This window comes from Thermobia domestica, chromosome 7, assembly GCF_964235325.1.
Source record: "Thermobia domestica chromosome 7, izTheDome1.hap1.1, whole genome shotgun sequence".
Taxonomy (NCBI): Eukaryota; Metazoa; Arthropoda; class Insecta; order Zygentoma; family Lepismatidae; genus Thermobia; species Thermobia domestica.
In genome coordinates this window covers 275,128,573-275,150,738 of record NC_137460.1, presented here as the reverse complement: position 1 = coordinate 275,150,738, position 22,166 = coordinate 275,128,573, and the positions used below count along the sequence as shown (strand labels likewise).

The 22,166-nt window shown below is 36.3% G+C and overlaps 1 protein-coding gene across 9 annotated transcripts in view; it reads right to left on the bottom strand.

The window, feature by feature from the left end:
- Positions 1–22,166, bottom strand: part of LOC145690935 (uncharacterized) — a 172,330-nt gene that overhangs the window by 18,607 nt on the left and 131,557 nt on the right. For all 9 annotated transcript variants that reach the window (XM_081766382.1, XM_081766381.1, XM_081766384.1 and 6 more), the window contains 3 exons: positions 20,508–21,023; positions 18,600–19,112; positions 8,842–9,354 (listed from right to left, as the gene is read on the bottom strand). In XM_081766382.1, the coding sequence (XP_081622508.1) occupies positions 8,842–9,354; positions 18,600–19,112; positions 20,508–21,023 (1,542 nt within the window). The remainder of the gene's footprint in view (positions 1–8,841; positions 9,355–18,599; positions 19,113–20,507; positions 21,024–22,166) is intronic.

Sequence of the window (22,166 nt, the reverse complement as noted above, 5' to 3'; positions counted from 1 at the left end):
GTTCTAGCTACGGCACAAACTGTAACTACCAAAACTAAAATTACACAAGAACTCTCTGATTGCTATATAGATCCGTACGCGTCTTTTGCGCGGAAGACATTGGTTCGATTCCCGCTTGAAGCTCATGTGGTTTGGATCCTACATTAAGCTGTAGTAAGTCTATGTCTCATAGCATCAGTAGTGAACGGGACGATAAACTTCAATTTAACCAATACAATTACATAATGAATATCCACAGTAATAACGAAAATAAATAATTAAAATTTTAAATTATTACTACTGAAGCTTAGAATATATAAAACGACAATCACGCCTTGTGTTCTGTGTGGATGCGAAACATGCTCGCTTACTCTGAGGGAAAAACGTAGACTGAAAGTATTTGAAAACAAAATCCTGAGATGAATATTCGAAATTGGAATGGGAGGTGACGGAAATTTTAAAATGACGAACTACGTAATTTATACCGTTTACCAAGCATTGTTAGGATCATGAAATCTAGAAGGCTCAGGTCATGTAGCCAGAATGGAAAAAGTAGGAGTACTTTGAAAGATTTAACTGGAAATCCAATCGGAAAACGACCATCAGGAAGACCTAGGCGCAGATGGGAGGACAATATTAGGATGGATCTCGCAGAAATAGGAATACAAAGTAGAAACTGGATCCAGTTGGCTAAGGATAGAAGTAAATGGATAGCTTCTGTGGACGCGGCGCTGCACCTCAGGGTTCCATAGGCCACAGAGTTAGTCAGTTAATTATTACTATTATTATTTTCGGTGTATTGTTAGCTCTTACAAGAAATTTTCTAAGTGATCTAAATGATATTGTGCATTGTCACGAATATTGCATACAACAATATGACCCTCCTCAATACAATTTTTTCACCCTTTATCTGTTCTCTGCACAATCAAAACAGAAAGCTTTCTTATATGTACACAAATGTTTCAAATCACCTTTACGCACGCGTTGCAAGAATGTTTTGTGTTTATCTTTTTATATCGTCTTCCTATCTTTCAAACTTTATGATTTGAGGTTTGCTCCTTGTGATAGGTGGCGGGATTACGTGTTTGCTGTTTTTGATTCAGATTTATTAACACGAAACTTTTCTGCTGATTTCTAATTAAAAAGGTTTTCAACCCTATTTCAGAGGTGTACATGATAACTGCGTTGCTAGTAATTCAATCAAGGACATTGGAAGAATCCATGTACTGACTGTCGGCGTTATTGGGAGTTGTTATTTAGTTTAATATGTTGATGGGCTCACTTAGTGGCGACTGAGCACTAAACCTTGATAGTTTGTGAAAAATAGTTGAAAAAAAAATCTGTGTTTTACGTCCCACGGTTATGCCGGTTAGGCTAAAGGAGACGGTGATGATGATTAATGAATGAAATGGTGGAATGAAGAAAGTGGGAGGAAACGGGAGAACCCCGAGAAAACCCACGCACACGGTGTTTGTCCACCACAAAGTTCACTTGGCTGAAAAATATTATCTGGGTTGGTTTCAGAAACAAATTATGGTGGTTAGATTGATGATTCTGAATGTACAATGTGGAGTGATAGTTAAATACTTGTAAGATTTTATGAGAACTTAGCTTTAGAATAAAAGAACTTGAATAACGCAAGTGTCTTCAACATTAATTCAGTAGAGAATTATGCCTCAGCTTAAAACAAAAACATTAGTGTAACGTTTATTAAAGTGAACTTACGCTTCAAATTGAACTGTAACGGACAGTTGTCATTGTTTAAGAGGCCTAATCACTGCGAAATTAAAATACCGCTAATTTTACAGTACTTATGTGATATCTTAAAATGAATAAAATATATTGGAAATGTGAAACAAGAGAGCGCTAAACAATATTATTTTGCATCAGGCACCGTTATCACGAGTCACCTAGTAGCTTTTCGTGTGCAGCCATTTTAAAACGTGAAAATAAATTTCGATTTTCTAAATGGCTGGAAATCGAAAACAGATAAGTGAGTCGTGATAACGGTATCACATGTAAAATAATATTGTCTAGTGAGCTCTTGTTCCACTTTTCAATTATCTTTGATCTATTTGAAAATATCAAATAATTACTGAAAAATTATCGGCATTTTAATTTCGTCGTCATGGGGGCTCTTAAACCTTTTAATGTAGATACAAGTAACATCAAAATTACCTTAAGAAATTTGAACAATTATGGAAAAAACAAAGATAGCTGCTTCGGTAGAAAAAGAAAAACAGGCCCCAACGTTATTGGCAGCAATGGGCAATACGGCATTTGAACAGTTGACGGATATTCCTTGGCCAGATTCCCCACAAAAGAAATCATACGAAGATCTCAATGATATATGGATTAAAAAAAGTATGAGCTAATAGCTCAACGTATTCAGTTATATAATATGGACCAAATAGAATCACAATCTATTATGCAATTCGGTACAAAGTAAAGGAAACAAGTATATTTTTGTGACCACTGTACTATGGTTTTTTCGAACCCATCAACATATTAAACTAAATAGCAACTCCCATCAGGCGTGATGCAACTTTTGCAGAATATTCTGTACCTGTTTCGTCAACAATGTCAACTCCATATTTAATATCACTGTAATAATCACAGTTCCGAGGATTTTCTTCTCATTACTGTTCACATGCACGTATACACTTACGCTTCTTTCTTTCATAAACTATAAGTGTGAAGTTGTCGTTCTTCAAAATCCATGAATTAATTGAACCTTCCTTCGAAGGAAATTTCTCTACAACACATATTCATAGTGCCTACCGCCTAAGTTAGTTTTCTTCTAGTTCTAAAAGAAGATAAGGAACATTTATTTACATTAAGTTCTACTTTACTAACCTGCATGCTCCTAGGTGTGTAAATGAATTTGATTATTGGTAGTATTTAAAATGTCTAATTTTTGTGTTTGTTTTATATAGTAGACGTAGCATAGTATTTCAATTAATTCCTATTTGTATGTTAGAACTATGTATGTTTATCTATTTTTATACCCTGACGAGTCTTATTCATACGCACGAATTCGTGCAATATGTATGATCATAAAGACGAAATAAAATGAATATGAATATGAATATATATTAAATATTTTGAATATTTTTCATCACTAAGTCTACACTGTTTACTGCATCCAGTGAAAAAAATTTGTCACATTTTACGTTGCTTCAACTTCCCGTGGAATTATGTAACGAAATAAGTATTAAAAATGAAGATACTAACATATACACTGCTTAAATGTGATGACGAAATTACTAATTAAAATGAAAAACTATGCTAACTCATATTATTATTTTTGAGCTTCTCGTTCGCGCCTTTGGCGTGGGAGACCCGGGTTCAATTACAGGCGGTAGCTCATGTGGTTTTGTTTCTACGTTAGTCCATGTCTCGTATAGCCTCGCTGCTGAACGGGACGTTAAACTTAAAATCAACTCTATTATTATTATTATTATTATTATTATTATTATTATTATTAAGGATTTTGACGGTTGGCAGGTCCTGGGACTAATGAGTTTTTTAGTTTCATTCTTAGGTTCGGGGTCTGGAAAGGTTTCTTCCACGTTTCTCGATCTTCAGCCACTTCTTTTAACTCTTCGTATTTTTCAAATAATCGATTAGTTGTACTCTTTTTCGCTTTCTCTTTCTTATTCCTCGCTTTTCATCTGTCATTCTTCCTATGAGGGTATGAAGAAGACAATTTCCTTGCAAGATGTGTTCAATTCAATTCGAATTCCTACCAAGAATGCTGCCTAAACCCTCCTGCCTGTTTTAAAACATTTTTATTTATTACACTATCTCTGGACTTTATTTTCTTCATTTTCCTCCAACACCCATTCCGAAGCTCTCTAAATATTTCTTGTCTAACTTCCGTAATGTCCAAATCTCTGAACCATACAGTCCAATACTCCTTATATAGTACCTGACTAGCTTTTTCCTTAGTCCTATATTAAGTTTGATAGTTAAGACTGATCTTTTCTTGTTGAATGCTTGTTTGGCTTTGGCAATTCTTGACTTTATCTCTTTGTGACGTAAGCGTCTCTCGTCAAAATACTTCCTAGATATTTGAAATAGTCTGCCTCTTCAAGTTCCACTTGTTTTACTCTCAACTGTAAGACCGGCGGTTTCCACGGCATATTCTCATGACTTTCGATTTTTCAACACTGATTTCCATTCCATATTATTTCCAGTGTCAACCATTTTGTCCATCACCTCCTGTAATCCTTCTTCGGTTCTAGCTATAATAACCGTACCTGATCTTGTTAACGATCCGCCTTTGAATCTTGAAATCTCCAATTCCCATTAATGCTTCCATCATTAACCATTCACTGTAAATGTTGAATAATTGGGGTGACGTAGTACTTGTTTAACTCCTCTTCCAATCTCGACATTATTGATTCCTTCTTCATTCAAGCGCAACTTCACTCGTTGTTCTATGTACAGGTTGCGAATGAGTCACTGGTTTATCCAGTTGACCCTGATTTTTTTAGGTATTTTCTGAAGTTTGGTCCAATGACTCGGCCCAAAGCTTCTTGCCAGTCGATGATGTAGACACACAATTCTTCCTTTAGGTCAAGAACTCGTTCTTATATAATTCTCATTAACCCAATAGCATCTCTGGTGTCTTCGCTGGGAGATGTGTTTATATACGTATGTACTGTAAACTGCTTATGATGATTATGTTAAGTTATAAATTTACAAAAGTCATTTAATTCACTTACGCACTGTTTAAAGAAAAAAGTAACCGAATGAGAACATGCAATATTAGTGTCAAAAACTGAGAACGTAAACAGAACTAACCTATGTTGACGGTTTATGAATTTGTTGGGAGAAAGTCTTCAAGAGTTGTCTGCCGTATAATCCTGCAGACCTAGTTTCTGATGAGAATTTGCTTCTAACTGCTGGATCAATTGAAAAGATCAATAGACTTACTTTCAAATTGCAGAAATTATTTTCTGTGCTAAATGAACTGGGAGTAATTCCAGTCCGTTATGAATAACTAACTAAAATCTTGGGGGAAAAATAAAGACTGTTTGTGTCTCTACCTAAAATTGTTCGTAAAATTGAGAGTTCTCTCCCGTAAAAATACAGATATTTTTGGCGGGACAAAGAATTTTGTCCGCTTTATAGAAATGTGTGCTATTGACAGGCGTCCGTTGAGGGAGATTTCATTGTATATACACTTCGGTAAATATTGTCTTGAGGAATTCCCATGATACTCTCTTGTTAACAAGACTATAGTATATTTTATTCGTAGTTCATACGGGTATCAGAATTATTGAAGGCGACAGCACTTGATACAAAACATTTTCTTGATTCTCCCTTTCCGTCGCTACCATTATAATGTAGGACACAAACTACATATAAGTATCTCAGAAAATAATGTTACAACTTCTCGAACTACGAATACTCAATGTCTTCATTAGAATATCAAGTGACAGGATACAAATAGACCATCCAAAACATTATTATAGAAGTTGTGCTAAAATTAACTGTATATATTTCATTCAGGATTATCTAGTTATAAGCTGACATTCAAATATTTGTAAATCGCTAATCCGTTAATTCAAATTTCCGGCATGGATTTCGGAGAGCATTTTCAAATTTACCGCGATGGCATGCAACTATTCTATTGAAGCGCCGTTTATGTTTTGATGGCGCTGTACTCGATGATCAGTCGTTGGATATTGCTGCGTCTACTAAGAGAGATTTCTGGCCATTCCTTTTCATACTGTCATTTATCTGCTGCTTTATAGCTCCATTATGAATTCCGCAAAGAGGTGGCATACAACGTAAACACAACGTGTTGTCAGTCTTTCATGAATATTAGAATTTTATTTGACTTTCATTTAGTGTTCCTGTAGGTAGCCATTACCAGTTAAAGATATATATATATAGCATTTATAACTATACAAAATTCGGCATTTCTCAGGTCCGAAGGTTGCCGGATTATTGAAAATGAAATATTTGAGTTTTAAGTCCTACGATTATGCCGGGCAGGCTAAAGGAGACAATGATGACGAGAAATGAGTGAAATTAATAAGGTAGGAAAAAACAGGAGAACCCCGGGGAAACCCACGCGTACGTGCGCACCACAGAGTTCACTCGGTGTGAGCTCGGATCGAACCGGGGACCCCATGCACTAGAGCTGAACGCCCTATCACTGCGGCCCTGCCGGATTATTGAATGTCAATCTGTACACTGCTTCGAAAAGTAAGTTTATTTAGGCTAGGTAGCTTAGAGGTGAAACTTAAATAAATACGAATGCGAATCCGAAAATAAATTTCTCCTCTAGTTTTCTCCAGGAAAACGAACAACAATGGGAAAAACAAGACAGCAGTTGTACGCACAACACACCTAGACACAAGTGGGTATCGTTTGCTCACGATCCTACAAATGATGCCTTCGCAAAGCGGAGACGGGTCTCAGCCTGACAAATAAACCTTACGTTTGTGTGAATCGAGTTGCTGACTGAGACACATATGAGAAAGTAGTACTAAATGTGGTCAGTATTTCAGTGAAGTTGTAGGTGCGAAGCTCCAGGGGTTAGGGGTGCGAAGCTACCAGAACATCACATGGAAGTACAGAATAGTCTTCATACAGTTGGAGGTAAAAGCTCTGTAAGACCTCTTGTAACGACAAAAGGTGAATAACAAATATATGGGTACATATTAGGACCAGGGAGAAGTCATATAGTAAGGGTATACCTGACGGCGGCCATCTTGAAATCCGCCATTTGGAATTAAGATTAAGTTTTTAAAATAGGAACAGGGTCATGTGATACATGATGTAAGGCGCAAATTTAATCAGAAGAACAATGGTGACGCTAATTTTGATATACGCGCAATTGGTAAATAGTTACAGGGAAATTAAATATTGTTGCAGCATATGTATTAGTCCTTTACCCCACCTTGTAAATTTTGTGTTAATGATAATAATTAAATAAAAAGCAGCTGGATAAATATTAGGTCTATGGTAAGAGTTGCCTTGATGGCGGCCATGTTCAAATCCGCCATTTCGAATGTGTCAAGTGTAACTCGATTGCCTTTGTCAGGTGTATTGTGAGCAGAGCATTTGTGCAAGTCATGCACTCTTTTCTGAACTACATTTGATTCTACTAATTGAGGACTTTTCTGGAAGGAAGACCCAAGTTCAATTACGATTCAATTCCACTTTGGTCATTTTTCCTTAAATTAGCAACTCGTTTATGCGATAACAAATGCTGGTTAATGATAAAGCAAAAATGGTTATACCGTTGGATTTATGGTAAAATTTGCTATTAATAAGGTGTCAATGTTATGCGTTTTGTTTAAAACTTTTGTCTGATTCAAAATGGCGGATTTGAACATGGCCGCCATCAAGGCAACTCTTACCATAGACCTAATATTTATCCAGCTGCTTTTTATTTAATTATTATCATTAACACAAATTTTACAAGGTGGGGTAAAGGACTAATACATATGCTGCAACAATATTTAATTTCCCTGTAACTTTTTACCAATTGCGCGTAAAACAAAACTAACGTCACCATTGTTCTTCTGATTAAATTTGCTCCTTAAGGCATGTATCACATGACCCTATTTCTATTTTGAAAACCTAACCTTAATTCCAAATGGCAGATTTCAAGATGACCGCCGTCAGGTATACCCTTACTATATGACTTCCCCCTGGTCCTAATATGTACCCATATATTTGTTATTCACCTTTTGTCGTTACAAGAGGTCTTACAGAGCTTTTACCTCCAACTGTATGAAGACTATTCTGTACTTCCATGTGATGTTCTGGTAGCTGTATCTCCTAAACCCCTGGAGCTTCGCACCTACAACTTCACTGAAATACTAACTACATTTAGTGCTACTTTTTCATATGTGTCTCAGTCAGCAACTCGATTCACCCAAACGTAAGGTTTACTTGTGAGCCTGGTGGCTATGGAGAGAACGCGCGTTTTGACGTTGTGGTTAAAGAAGGAAGTGCGAGCGGTTGTCCGCTATGAATGGGCACGAGCGTATTGGGAGCACAAATCCATAACCTTAAAGTGTTCTGTTGTTGGATGACAATGCGAGACCACACTCCAGTCCTGACCTCGTACCGAGTGACTTCCTTCTGTTTCCGGCTTTGAAGGAGACTTTCGGCAGCAGGTGCTTTGGAAGCAATGCTAAAGTCACAGAAGCTGTTCGACGCTTCTTCCGATGCACTGCTCTGAATTTTTCCTGGAAGGGTTTTGAAGTTTATAGACCGGTATGACAAATGTCTCAATGTACAATGGTATTTATGTGGAAAAATAAAGGTCCGTCTAATCTTTAATGTCACATACTAGTTTTGGTCTTGTATCCTCACCTTTGTCTACAGTCGCCTGGGTGAACTTATTTCCGGACATCCTCCCGTACATTTTAAAAATCCTGATATCAATGATACTACAAAGAACACATTGATATTCAACAAGCTTAGGTACAAAGGTATATAATCTTAAAGCTGATAGAACTTAAATACTGTCGAATATTCCCTAAATCGGATACTCGGCGATGAGGATATGACGAGTGTTCATCGACTGTGTGTCATTACTTCTTATTTTTTGAGAGAAACAGAATGCCGACTTGGTTACAAGATAATCCACTTCTGTATGAGTAAGAGATTCACGAACACGAAAAACTGAAGTACCTTTCGATTTTACAACTATTAAGGAATGAGGAAGATTTGTTTATGTAATCTCCATCTCAACACAAATTATTTCTGAAATGCTGGCGAGTGTGGAACTTGTATCAAAGAGTTATTTATACTACTTTCCTGAGACATACCATGATTTAGAGAATTAAAAAACAAAACAAAACAAAATAAAATTGAGCTAGAACTTACCTTTTATATATCCTTTATGAAAGAGTGGAGGCACTACTGCGCGACCACTATTAGTAAATGTAGTTCTGCTATCATCGGCTTCTAAACATGATCCTTCATTCAACTGGACTGTGTCCTTCAAATGCGGTAGATGCTTTTGTTTTCTTTTCTTGTCTGACACTTTACAAGTTACATTGATTACTTCCATTACTTCATCATAATACTTCAGCATACTAGTTTTAATGTTTCCCACTTTGTTGTATTTCAAACATATATTCTTTAGTTGAGCCCACTTGAAATAACATTTATACCTAGCTTGCATCCTGTTTCCTGGTATTAAAGCACCTCTTTTAGCCATTTCATCTAAAATCAATTCCCATGCTTCAGGTCTCGTTTTGCCACTACGTAAACGTTGAAATCTTTCTTCTTTCAAAATTTGTAATAGAACTTGTGTGTAAGTCTGGCCAGTTGCAACTTTCCGTTCCCAATAGCTGTCTTTATAACTCTTGGTGGTTATGTGCTCTAGTGAAGGACCTACAAAAGATAAGGACATATCGTATCAGTTTAACTCTATATTTTGATATTGTATGTGAAATTTCTGTTACTTTCCGTGGTCTCACGGCTACAGTAGTTGTGCTGAATGAGCAAACTTGTGTCTTGTTGAGGTGCACAACGCCTCAGATGTAGTGGTGTAAAAAAACGGTTTTTTTGTTAAGTTTTTCTTTTCAATAAAAAACATCGTTCTTTTTCATGTTTTTTTCCAAATGTCTGCTTTTTTCCTGGTAGCTATTTTTTATTGATTTATGTTGCAGATTATTGAAATAATCAACAGAACTTGAGTCGAAGCCCAAGTAACTTACAAATTGTTTGTTTCTTTGTACAATACGCGGCAAAAAACCTGCAACATGAGGTTGTAAGTTTATCGTGAATCTACGCCTAACAGCACAGGGAATTAACATAACGTCTAAGAGGAACGAATCATGCCAGGATAAACCTCGGCCTCCTCCGGTGCACACTTATTTTGGAACAAAAGACTTCGTCATTTCACAATAAACTTATATGCTCATGTTGCAGGTTTTTTGCCGCGGATTGTACCTATATACTAGCAAAATTGTGTGATTATTCCTTTCGGACCCAAGTCATTTTTGGCGTTTTCCTACATTTTAAGTTAGTGACTTATTGCTCAAAAACCGTTTATTCGATCGATATGGTTAAGGCCTTGCTTTTTAGAAAATGGATGTGGCTATCTTTTGGTGTAAGTTACATTGGAATGTTGCCAACGGGTGAGAAATTATTGAGCGAAATGTAGGGGTGAAAATTTACAAAACATTCCCTAACCGAATTTCAAAATTCTTTGTATCTAGCACCACTGCTGCCATATAGGTTCAAGTCACCTAAAAAAATAAAATTCTTTGGTGTGTTGATAAGGTACGGTGAAATCCTGAAGTCTCTGGCTTCCATTCAAAGAGGGAACAAAAAATTCTCTTTCATCGTACACATGAAATTTTGACACTTTTTACGCCTCAGAAGTAAAAATCAACAAATATGCCGGGGCTACAGCTTCTCTAATTATCCTATTAGAACTTTTTATGCTGCGTTCTGTAGACCAAAGAAGAAGCTTTCAGGTAGTGGTACGTTTATTTCAATGTAGCCAGCAAGAGGGTAATAATAGAGGGGAAAAGGGAAATTTTCCGAAATTTTCACCTAAAATCGGGAATTAATTGTTTTGACTGGAAACACTGCCATCAGACAGACGAACACTATCTGAAAATAAGCCTTAGTACTCCAAGAATATATCCTACAAGTATCATGGCGATATCTAACAAAGTAAGCATGAAATTTTTAAAAAAAAATACCTCATTCTACCTCAGAAATTCACCATTATCTTACCATTTTCAGAACATGGTTTATTGTAAACCTCAACTGTACTTTCTCTAATTACTCGAGTGAAAGTTTTATGGTGCGCTGTGTAGGATAAGGACGAGGCTTTTAGACACTGGTACTTTTGTTCGAATGTAGCCAACAAGAGGGAAATAATAGATACAAAAAGGGAATTTTTCAAAATTTCCACTTAAAGTCTGGAATTAAAATTTTCTGTAGCTGGCAACACTGCTATCAGACATACACAAACTATCTTAAAATAAGCTTTGGTATCCCTCTAATATATCCTACAAGTATTGTGACGATATCTAATAAAGTAAGCATGTCAAGAAAAAATATATTATTCTACCTAAAAAAAAAAAAAGTTCTTAAAGATTCCACTTAGAGAGCAAGGTCTACTGTAAACCTCAACTGTACTTCCCCTAATTATCCTATTAAAACTTTCTATAGTGAGTTGTTTAGGGCAAAGACGAGACTTTCAGATACTGATACGTTTGTTCCGATGTAGCGAACAAGTGGGAAATAATAGAGACAAAATAAATAATTTTCCCAAAATTTCCCCCTAAAATCTGGAATTATTTTTTTGTAGCTGGCAACACTGCTGCCAGACAGACGCAAACTATCTTAAATTAAACATTGGTACACCACTAATATATCCTACAAGTATCATGCCGATATTTAAGGAACAAAGCTTCTAATTATCAAAAAAATATATTGCGGTAAACAGAAAAGTAGGGAAAACTAGAAGAATCAAGGGTTAGAACCTAAATACGAATTTTCCGTGCGCTCCCTAATTACCCCATTGTAACGATCTGTACCCGCGGTTGTTCAGTAAGGAGAAATGATTGACTTGCGTAAACTGACTTGCACTCGGACGTATAGATACGGATTTATAAACCAAAATTTCGAATTTTTTGTCCAAATTTAGGGAAATTTTAATTTGCCTAATTGGCAAGACTGCGTGCAGGCCCGTCCAATTGATGTGAACAATTAGGCATCTATCCGAGGTTTTAAGGAATCTCTCTACAATGAAGGAAGCTACAGGGAAAAAAAAAAGAAGTAAAGGAAATTCTAAAATTCTAAAATTTTTGACTGCGCTGAAATTTGAGAAGGAAATTCGACCCCAAGGAGAAAAATAAATTAATATGATAAACTATGGTCCAACCACATTTGGCAAAAACAATATCTCGATATCTTAATTAGTGTCTACTCAGGAGCGGATTAAAAAAGTGACACACTCGTATGTGCCACTTTGGCCACCTGGGTCCGAAAGGTTTATTGTACATTTGATTACATTTTTTGACTACTAACTCGTGTTGTTGTAGTAGTTAGAATCTCGACTAATAATAATATCGTTGTTGTAAACAATCACTTTATAAGGGAAATTTTCTTTCCTTTTTACATATTAGTTCCAATATTGTTATTGAGAAATGCAGGGTGTTTCAAAATGAATATCGGGGTTTTAAGTCTTCGTAGTACTTATTACATGTTACGTACAATTATAAACAATACATCAAGTAAAAGAACACCTCAAACAGTCTTTGCTACAAGTGTTCGTTTTGAGTTTCATTTGTCACACGGGACACATCTAGTCGATAGGCGAGAAAGGCCCATAAACTTTTCGCCATATAGCACAAAACACATTCAATTTAGTGGAGTCTCGTTGCAACTGTACCATTTCCTGAGGATTTGCTGACCGTCAAATGTGAACATTATGAGTATTCACATTAGCTCTTAGGTAAAATATCGATTTATCTCTGAAGACGATATGATCTAGAAAATATTCTTCGCACAGACGGTTGCATTGTAACTATACATTCAGTCTTTATTGAAACACAAACAGCTTTCTGCTCTCTAGTCTCCATCTTTGCTACTAGCTCTTTCTAATAGTAGACAGAGGAAACAATGCATGTGCATGCGTGCGTACAAAACTGTTTGAGTTGCTCTTTTATTTGATAATATTTATAATTGTAAGTTAATTGTAATAGATACTACAAAGTTTCAAAGCTCTAATATTCATTTTGAAACACCCTGCATTACTTCGAATTGAGTCATCCTATATTCATGTCTTGTATATACATATCATCAGGGCCAGCCCTAGGCAATTTGTCGCCCCGTGCAATGGCATAATTTGCCGCCTCCCCCTTTCTCCAGAAAGAACAAATCTTAAAAGTCATGATTTTAAGTATGCTACTCCAGCATGAACAACGAAGGGGAGAGTAAGTGTAGTCGCACTCAGAAAGGCTTAAATACTAAAAATGCAATACCGTTGTGTCTGTTTTTTTTTTCTTTAAATATTAATCTATTATGTTAGTGAAAGATAAAGCGAACACACCTACAGAAGAAAGATGGTAATCATTTTTATAAAATTCAATATCGAGCTTCAATCTCAATGTATCGGTTTGCAATTCCAATGCAACTACTTCTTTTATCTTTATTCTTTGATTTTTCTTCTACATCTGTTAACATTATTTAAAAAAGTTGTTTCTATCTTCAATGATAAGGAACTTGTTTCTGACAAAAACAAGACTAGTTGTCATATCAAAACTGTGATAACTAAGTAAATGGTACAGATATTCGCTACTATTCGAGAATTGAGTTCTTGCATTTGACAACAATCAAGCAATTTGTGCTGGGATTTATTTGACCATTTGCTTTACCATTGTCCATGTGACCTTAAACTAATGCGATCTAAACATAATTTATGAATGTAGTATTCAAATATTAGGTCAGCTTAGTAAATGTAACTACCATCATCATGAAGTCTGTTTCCAACAAGAAATATTTAATTTAAATACACTCTGTAAAGAAAAAATAGCGACACTTCAATTGTCAAGGTAACTTACACAGAAAACCATAGCTGCAGCCGGCTGGAAGTGGAATAGAAGGAAATTATGAGAGTGATAATTCATTTGTATTATCTGTGACACGTATGATGTACAATGGCGCTTACTAATTATTTATGTATCAGTAATATTCTCTCCAGATGGCACCTGAGAGCGTCTCGTAAATTATTGGGGTGAGAATTCTGCATTGCATTTGTGATGTGTAGGCCCAGGTAATTAGCATTTTGTGATTGTTCTATGCTTTGTCATTGTTTCAATAGTGTCAAGTGGCAATATTGTTGTTGTGCAGCGTTGTTTTTGTATGAAATTGTTGCTACATGTGGACTGTAAACAAGTATAATTGGTAAGAAATGTGACTCGTCGTCACGTGACCAAGACATACTTTTTGCTTTGCACAGCTTAGTTACATCTCTAAGGGGGATGGCTGGAATACTCAAATTCACCATCCGACGGCAAAAAGAGTAATTCACAAGCAAAAATAGTATAAGAAATCGTCCCTTGGTCAACATTGTAATAGAAAAAAGAAAGCATCACCCAGAGCCGGCTCTGCATATCATATATATATGTAGTCGACAAATTATTTATTTATTTTATTAGAAAAATACTAGTAGGCAAATTAGTATTAGTTTTTACCTTTAGACAAGTTATTTGAATTTTATACTGTTCGTGACATTATTTTTATACTTATTAAAGACCTGCTTTCACGAAAAAACAAAATTTCATTTCTACTTTTATTTCTAAGTTGATATTGATGAAAATTGCTGAAACCCGAATTGTTAGTAGGTATGCTATTCATATAAATTGTAAAATATTTGTAGCGTATCAATATCTAGCATTTAATTTATCTAGCATTTTACGGTAATTACGCCTACATAAAAATATTTCATACTTAAATAGACGTAAGATGCATTACAAATGACTGTTTGAAAAAAAAACGAAATTTAGAAAAAAAAACGAGAGTCAATGGTTTTTTTCTAAAAAAAACGTACATTTTTGAAAAAATACGAACGTTTTTTTCTATTTACAACACTACTCAGATGATGACAGGAGTCAGGAAGACCTAAACCACGAGCAACTATTTAGCTACCCTCTTTTGTCGTATAATATTCTGTGATATTTCTATTACTGATAACGAAATTGTTATTAATTATTTTTTACTATTTTTTAAACTATATACTTTTCACCCACATATTTCGAATATGATATTCTGTTCAGTAATTAAAATAGCCCTGCTATACAGTATGAGATAAATCCTAGGAAATATCTTAGGATTTATCATCGGAAAAATGTTACGACATATCTCGTAGGAAATCCTACCCTTTGTACCATACATGTACCTACACAGCACATCCTACAAATATTGGTAGCAGAGGCTATATTGTTAAATTATACACCTTAAAAAAAAAAAAAAAAATAAATAAAAAAAAAACGATAAATTACGAAAACATACCTCATCAGTTGTTTGTTTTCACTTTCTCTCACCTGATGTCGCTTAAATCGAAATCTTAAGAGTTTTCTTTCCGAAATAGAGCGTACTCTAAAAACAAATCAAATCTCATAGGACCGTTAAGAACATAGGAAATTACTCCCGATCTGATGCCATATATGTTGAGATTTTGGCTCTAGGAAAATCATAAGAGATTTTCTAGGATTTTCTAGGATTTTCTAGGATCAAAGTGAATAACACACGTTATTTGCAATTATTAGTAGACCCTTCAGAACGTAGAAGAGGAAACCTAAAACTGGAACTTTCGTGTCTGCACGATCCGAAATATAATGAGACTTCAGTTACTGATCTGGTGGTAGTTTAGAATTCTGATTATGATCCCTAAACCATTATGTTAATTACAGCTTGATTGGAGAGCTCAGTCTTCAGATCAGATCATACGTGTTAAATCGAATAGTGGATTTATCTCAATAATTTATCAAATGAATTATAATTTATGATTTAATGGGTCAATGAAATAAATTGCAACGTACTAACAGAAAAACCCAATAATTTCATATATATATTGTAAATTTCTATTTTTTACCGTAGAGCTAAAAGATGGTACACGGGAATTTGGACTTTCCCATTACCTTTTATTGTAAGTTTCTTCTTGTATGCAATAGTAATAAATATTACACATAAAAATACCGCATTTGCACGAATATAGACCGCACCTGAACTTTTGACACGAGATTGTAGAAAAAGTGTATCTCGAATATAGGCCGCAGTACTAAATTTACGAGAAAGTTGAATTAGAAAGTACTTTGAGATGCATTTCTCTTTTCCCCCTTCTTTAACTCCCGCAAAACAAAGGGTGATTCATGAAGATGACCTTTGTGATAGTGACTGAGTAACATTCTGGATCGTTTAGCGAGGGTAAAGAAAAATGAAATGAAATCTTTAAGTTTTACGTCCCACGGTTATGCCGGTTAGGGTAAAGGAGACGGTGATAATAAGAAATGTGTGAAATAGTGGAATAAACAAAGTGGGAGGAAACGGAAGAACCCCGAGAAAACCCACAAGCACGGTGTTTGTCCATTACAAAGTTTACACGGCGCGAGCTGGGATCGAACCAGACCCCAAACACCGGAGGTGAATGCTCTACCACTGAACCACCGCACCCCTAGCCCGAGGGTAAAGAATCAGACGCTGGTCATCTGAGATGGTGGGAAGTGATTATGCTTGATTTGGGTGAGTACAACAATCTGACAGTTTTGCGAAACAAACTTGTTTTTTTTTTTTCCAAGAACAGTTACTGTATATAAATATTCAGTATATATTATATAGTGTGTAAGAAAGATACGTATTCCTGTTAACAAAAGTATTAAGTGTACAAGTGTCATCTGTGCCAGTGTAAGGTGTTGTCGGTAACCGATGAAGTAGCAATTTTGGGAACAAGATATGTTTTTCTGTTATTTTTTTTATTAAGTCTTTTAATGCTTTACAAAAGTAACTTGTAATGGTATTCATTTCAACCCACAAGATATATATATATATATATATATATATATATATATATATATATATATATATATATATATATACGTGTCATTTTGAAATTGACGATTTATGATCTGAGGGAGAAAATCTCGATTATAGTTCGCACCATGATTTTTCAAGCTAAAATTTAGGAAAAAAGTGAGGTCTATATTCGCGCAAGTACGGTATATAACTTCCTCTAGATATCTTGGTGCTTTGCTGGTGAATTGTAGGAACCCAATGACCAAGCGTCTTAGTGTGACAGGAATCAAGGCTGTTGCGGGCAAGGTGTAGTTAGGTACCTCTCAGAAACCAAGAGTTTTAGAAAGGGATATAAAACCGGAGACCAGGCATCCAAGGGAGTGGTGAAGTGCTTGCAGAGACCAGGCGTCCTAGGGAGTGGTGAAGTACTTGCAGAGACCAGGCGTCCTAGGGAGTGGTGAAGTGCTTGCAGAGACCAGGCGTCCTAGGGAGTGGTGAAGTGCTTGCAGAGACCAGGCGTCCTAGGGAGTGGTGAAGTGCTTGCAGAGACCAGGCGTTCTAGAGAGTGGAGAATATGGAGATCTCAAAACAGGCAACCTAGAAAGTGGTGGATGATCAATCAGTATAGACTGATGCCTTTTGCGATGCTTCAGCTCCGTTTATCCACAAATGTTGCTGACTGCTTGAATCCACGTCACTTGTCGATCGCTAACGACGTTTTTTTCGTGGCTGTCGTCTGAAGTGTGTTTATACCCAGCACGTAGTGTTGGCAGTACATGTGAAACCTTGCAATATACAGCATGTCCATAAAAATACTGTCATACTTTAAAATGATATTACGTCGCTTTGAATAATTGTATTTAAATGAACATTGAATGGGGTCCCCACGAGTGGTGATGCACACATCAAGATGATATTCCCATTCACGACACATACGCTTCAACATATCTGATGAAATGGACTGGATGGCAGCACTGATACGAATTTCTTGCAGGTTTGGAGGCAATGGGGGTCATAGACGCAATCCTTTACGTAACCCCATAAAAAGAAGTCACAGACTGTCATGTGAGGTGACTGCGGCGGCCAACTGTAGAAGACATTATCATCATTTCCGGCACGTTCAATCCATCTTCCTGGAAGGCGCTCATGCAGATGTTCCCCAACATGAAAATGCCAGTGAGTAGGTGTTGGAATACCCTACCTACCAATTGTGGAAATAACCAGTTATTGAGCATGTAAATACAAGTGTGCTCACCGATTGGTGAGCATAAAGTAAACATGAATGAATTTACTTTTTTCTGTGTTTGATTCCATTCATTATTGACATTGTTGTCCATTGTTGACATGCACGAAAATATTTGAATTTTTCTTTCAAATGTGTTCAATTTTATTTAAAGACGATTATCCGAAGCGACGTAATACCACTATAAAATATATTATTTTTATGGATACACTGTATACACATATAGTGCAAGATACACCTTCTTTTCTATTACTATTCACATACATTTTTATTTATGTATACATGATTGTGGGCATCTATGCTTTAGTCCCGTTACATATGAGGAATGACGGTCCACAGCGAGCACAGTGTCTGGGAAAGGGAGAAGGAAGGAAGTGGCCTGGGACCTGTACTTTAAGTACCTGGAGATGTGCTATTACGTACCATCTCAGTATTTGCCTGGTATGAAGGAGAAAAACCTTGGAAAAAATTCACTCAGAATGGCTGGCTTCATAACCTGTTACATCGTTCCGACCGAGTGTCCCTGCAGGAAATCAAACCCGGGATAGCTCGCACCAAAGGCGACAGCATTAGGGACTATGATACGCGTGGCCAGGAAATCAAACCCGGGACCGCTCGCACCGAAGGCGAGAGCGTTAGCGACTACGGTACGCGGGGCCACTCTGTTCAAGTAAACAAGTGTATTCATAACTTTAACGTGAAACTCATACCTGCTTAATTGCATACAGATAGCGGTTAAAGAATACTAACTATTCTATTATTTATATATAAAGTTGTGTAAATACACAAAAATAAACTTGCAATACGGTTAAAAGTAATAATTATATTACAATCAAAGTAAACTTGCATTGCAACTTACGCTTTGTAGAGTTCTCTTCAGAGACAGCAGAAGTTCCTGGACTATCATTTGCATTATTATCGCCTTCTAAACCTGGGCTCTCCTTCACGTGAATTGTACCATCTAAATGTGATAGAGGTATTCTTCCTCTTTTCTTGACTTGCAAAGACAGTTTACGAGTCACTGCATTCACTTCCATTACTTCATCGTAGTATTTCGGGGCATTAACTTTATTTTTGTCTAAACCAAAGGCTTTGGTGTAATAATCACATGCCCATTTTAATGCATTCCATCTGTTGTAACATCTAGACACTCCTTGTTCCTTGTCTCCTGGTATTGGCGCGCCTCGTTTAGCCATTTCATGTAGAATCGGTTCCCATGCTTCTTGTTTCGGTTTGTAACTATGTACAAGTCGCTGAAATTTTTCCTCCTTCAAAATCTTCAACAGAACCTGTGTATAAGTCTTACCATTTCCAACTTTCCGTTCAAAAAGGCGTTTTACACGACGCTTTGTAATTTTGCGTTCTGAAGAAGCTGAAAAAAAAAAATGAAGGTTAAATTTCCGCTAATATTTTCATACTCATATGTGAAGATTTTGCTACATCCCAGAGCCTCAACTCTAAGACGCTAGCATTTCGCGGGTATATTCACATGAAGAAGTTTAAACGGAAATTTTCCAAAACACTGGGACACAAGTCCACTTATTTTTAATGAGGAGCTTTCATGCCTAATTATATGACTAAGTTAGGGTTTCGTGTGTTACTCTATTCTGGGCAAAACATTGGAATCTGTTTTACCTCCCTTAGCGTATGCATTTACAACTTGAGGACTTAGGTATTCTGGGATGTATCAATATAGTACTCACATGCGTGTTTGCAGTCCTGTATTAAGACCCAATGCCCATTAAACTTTTGCGCCCTTTCCCTCTGGAATCAAGAAAATTTTGCATGGAAAACTGAACTTATAATGCTTTGCGAGAGATTTGTGAAAATAGTGCAGTGGATCGTAGAACTGTAAAACGGTGATAAGCTCGTTTCCGTGAAGGTCGTGTAAGCACTGCAGTCTCCTAAGAAGTGGAAGACCATCAACTACAAACGATTACACCTCTGAGATTATTGTGAATGACATTTTGAGAGAGGATAGACGAAACGCATGTGAGGAAATTGCATATGAGTATAGAATCATTACTGAAAAGTTACAGATGAGAAAACCCGCTGCGAGATGGGTTCCGCATGATGTGAGTGAAGAGCAGAAGGCATATCGTAAAAGAATCGCAGACTTGCTTCAACGTTACCGAACAGAAGGAGATCAGTTTCTACGAAGAATTGATGCAAAGGATTGAGCCCACCAACTTTGATTTGTTTCCCAAATTGGAGGAACCACTCCGTGGAAAAAGTTTTGATAGAGTTGACGAAGCTTCCAGTGAGGTGACCCGAGTGATCAACAGGTCAATAATGAAGCTGCCCTATTCGGAATACAGAATTTACTAAAACGCTGGGAAGCTGTACTCCGTATGCAAGAATGGAGATTATACTGAAGGTCTGTAAAGGTAATTTGTACAATAATTTATTTACCTCCATAATATATTTTCGTGTGCAGAACTTTTGAAATGACCAACGTATATTACAATAATTATTATTATTCTAGTATAATATTAAACAGAAATCGAAAGCATATGAAATTACTTGAAATGTATTATAATGAAGTCAGTTTAAGCTCTAAGTATGAAATTATTCTACTGTAGAAGAAAAGAATTGTATCCACACCGTTAATGTAATACTCGAGCCTTCTTACTTGCATACAGGCGGTGGTTAAAGACTACTGTTTTATTATTTATACATAAAATACATAGTGTGTGTTAATATGCGTTAAGAATAAGGTTAAAACTGGTTAGTATATTACAATCAAAGAAACTGAAATGCAACTTACCGGTTGTAGAATCTCCTTTGGAAACTGCAGAAGGCAGTGCACTACTATTAGTCGTAGACGTAACAGTAGTATTATCGATTTCTAAGTCTGAACTTTTCTTCGACTGGGCTATACAATTCAAATCTAGTAGACATTCTTCTCCTCTTCCATTGTCAGAAGACAATAATTTACGAGTTACTGCGTTTACTTCCATTACTTCTCCATAATATTTCGAAACCGTTAATTTATTCTTGGGTTTGTTGTAATGTTTACAATCCGATTTTAATCTAGCCCATCTCAAGTAACAATTGGACACTCCTTTTTCCTTGTCTCCTGGTATTGGCGCGCCTCGTTTAGCCATTTCATGTAGAATCGGTTCCCATGCTTCTTGTTTCGGTTTGTCACTATGTACAAGTAGCTGAAATTTTTCCTCCTTCAAAATCTCCAACAGAATCTGCGTATAAGTCTTACCATTTCCAACTTTCCGTTCCCAAAGGTATTTTACACGACGCTTTGTAATTTTGCGCTCTGAAGAAGCTGAAAAAAATGAAGGTTAAATTTCCGGTAATATTTTCATATTAATATGTGAAGGTTTTGTTACATCCCGTAGCTTTATGACTGGAACGCTAGCTTTTCGCGGGTAGATTCACATGAAGAAGTCCAAACGGAAATATTCCAAAACGCTGGAACATAAGTCCGCTTATTTTTAATAAGGAGTTTATATACCTAGTTATACACCCTAGGTAGTATGTCACGTCAAATTGTGGTGTCCAAACTTTATGGACGAAATTTTGTTTTGATCAGATGACTTCTGTCACGTTTTGGAGTCGTAGGATTAAAATGTGCGTAACTTCGGTTAGAGTGGAGCGGTTTAAATAATTTTGACACAAAATGAAAGACAATGAAATGCTCTATTATATTTGAAGGCAACAAGTCCCAAACGTGATCGAAGTCACGTGGTCACGATCCAAAATCGCGCCCATAAAGTTAATGATATAACAATTTGACGTTACATCTAAGGTTTGACAGCATAGTTTGGTAGAATGTGGTATAAATGAACATCCTAGGTAGTTTATCATGTCAAATCGTGGTATCACTAATTTTATGGATGCCATTTTCGTTGTGATTACGTGACTTCGGTCATGTTCGGGAGTCGCTGGATTGAAATGTGCATAACTCCGGTTAGAATGGAGCGATTTAAATAATGTTGACACCAAATCAGAGGTAATGAAATGCTCTATATAAAATATTTTATTATATTATGATTTTATTCACCTTTACTTTCAGCTTTACATGTTAAATTTCACCATTTGCACTAGACATACGTCTACTGTATTACTGATAACTTCTTAAATGTCATTCTTATCACTACCTGAGTCATTTAACGTCCATATAGGTGTGTATGTGGGTTTTGGCATTCCTCACATGCCATACAAGAACATGCTTCCGTTTCCGTACACGAAAGATTTTGCACCATGCGTGGACAGTCTATCCTTGCAGAATGTGATTTGAAACATGGACACACTAGAAGTTCAGTTAGTTCACTTGATGCTCTTTTTTCATCGACGCAGGTTTAGAACACTATGGTAGTTGCGCCAGCCATGTTCTTCAGGTGATGGGAGATCTTGGCTTGAAACTAGTGCTTTCTTCCAAATGAAGGATTGATAATTTGTACACTTC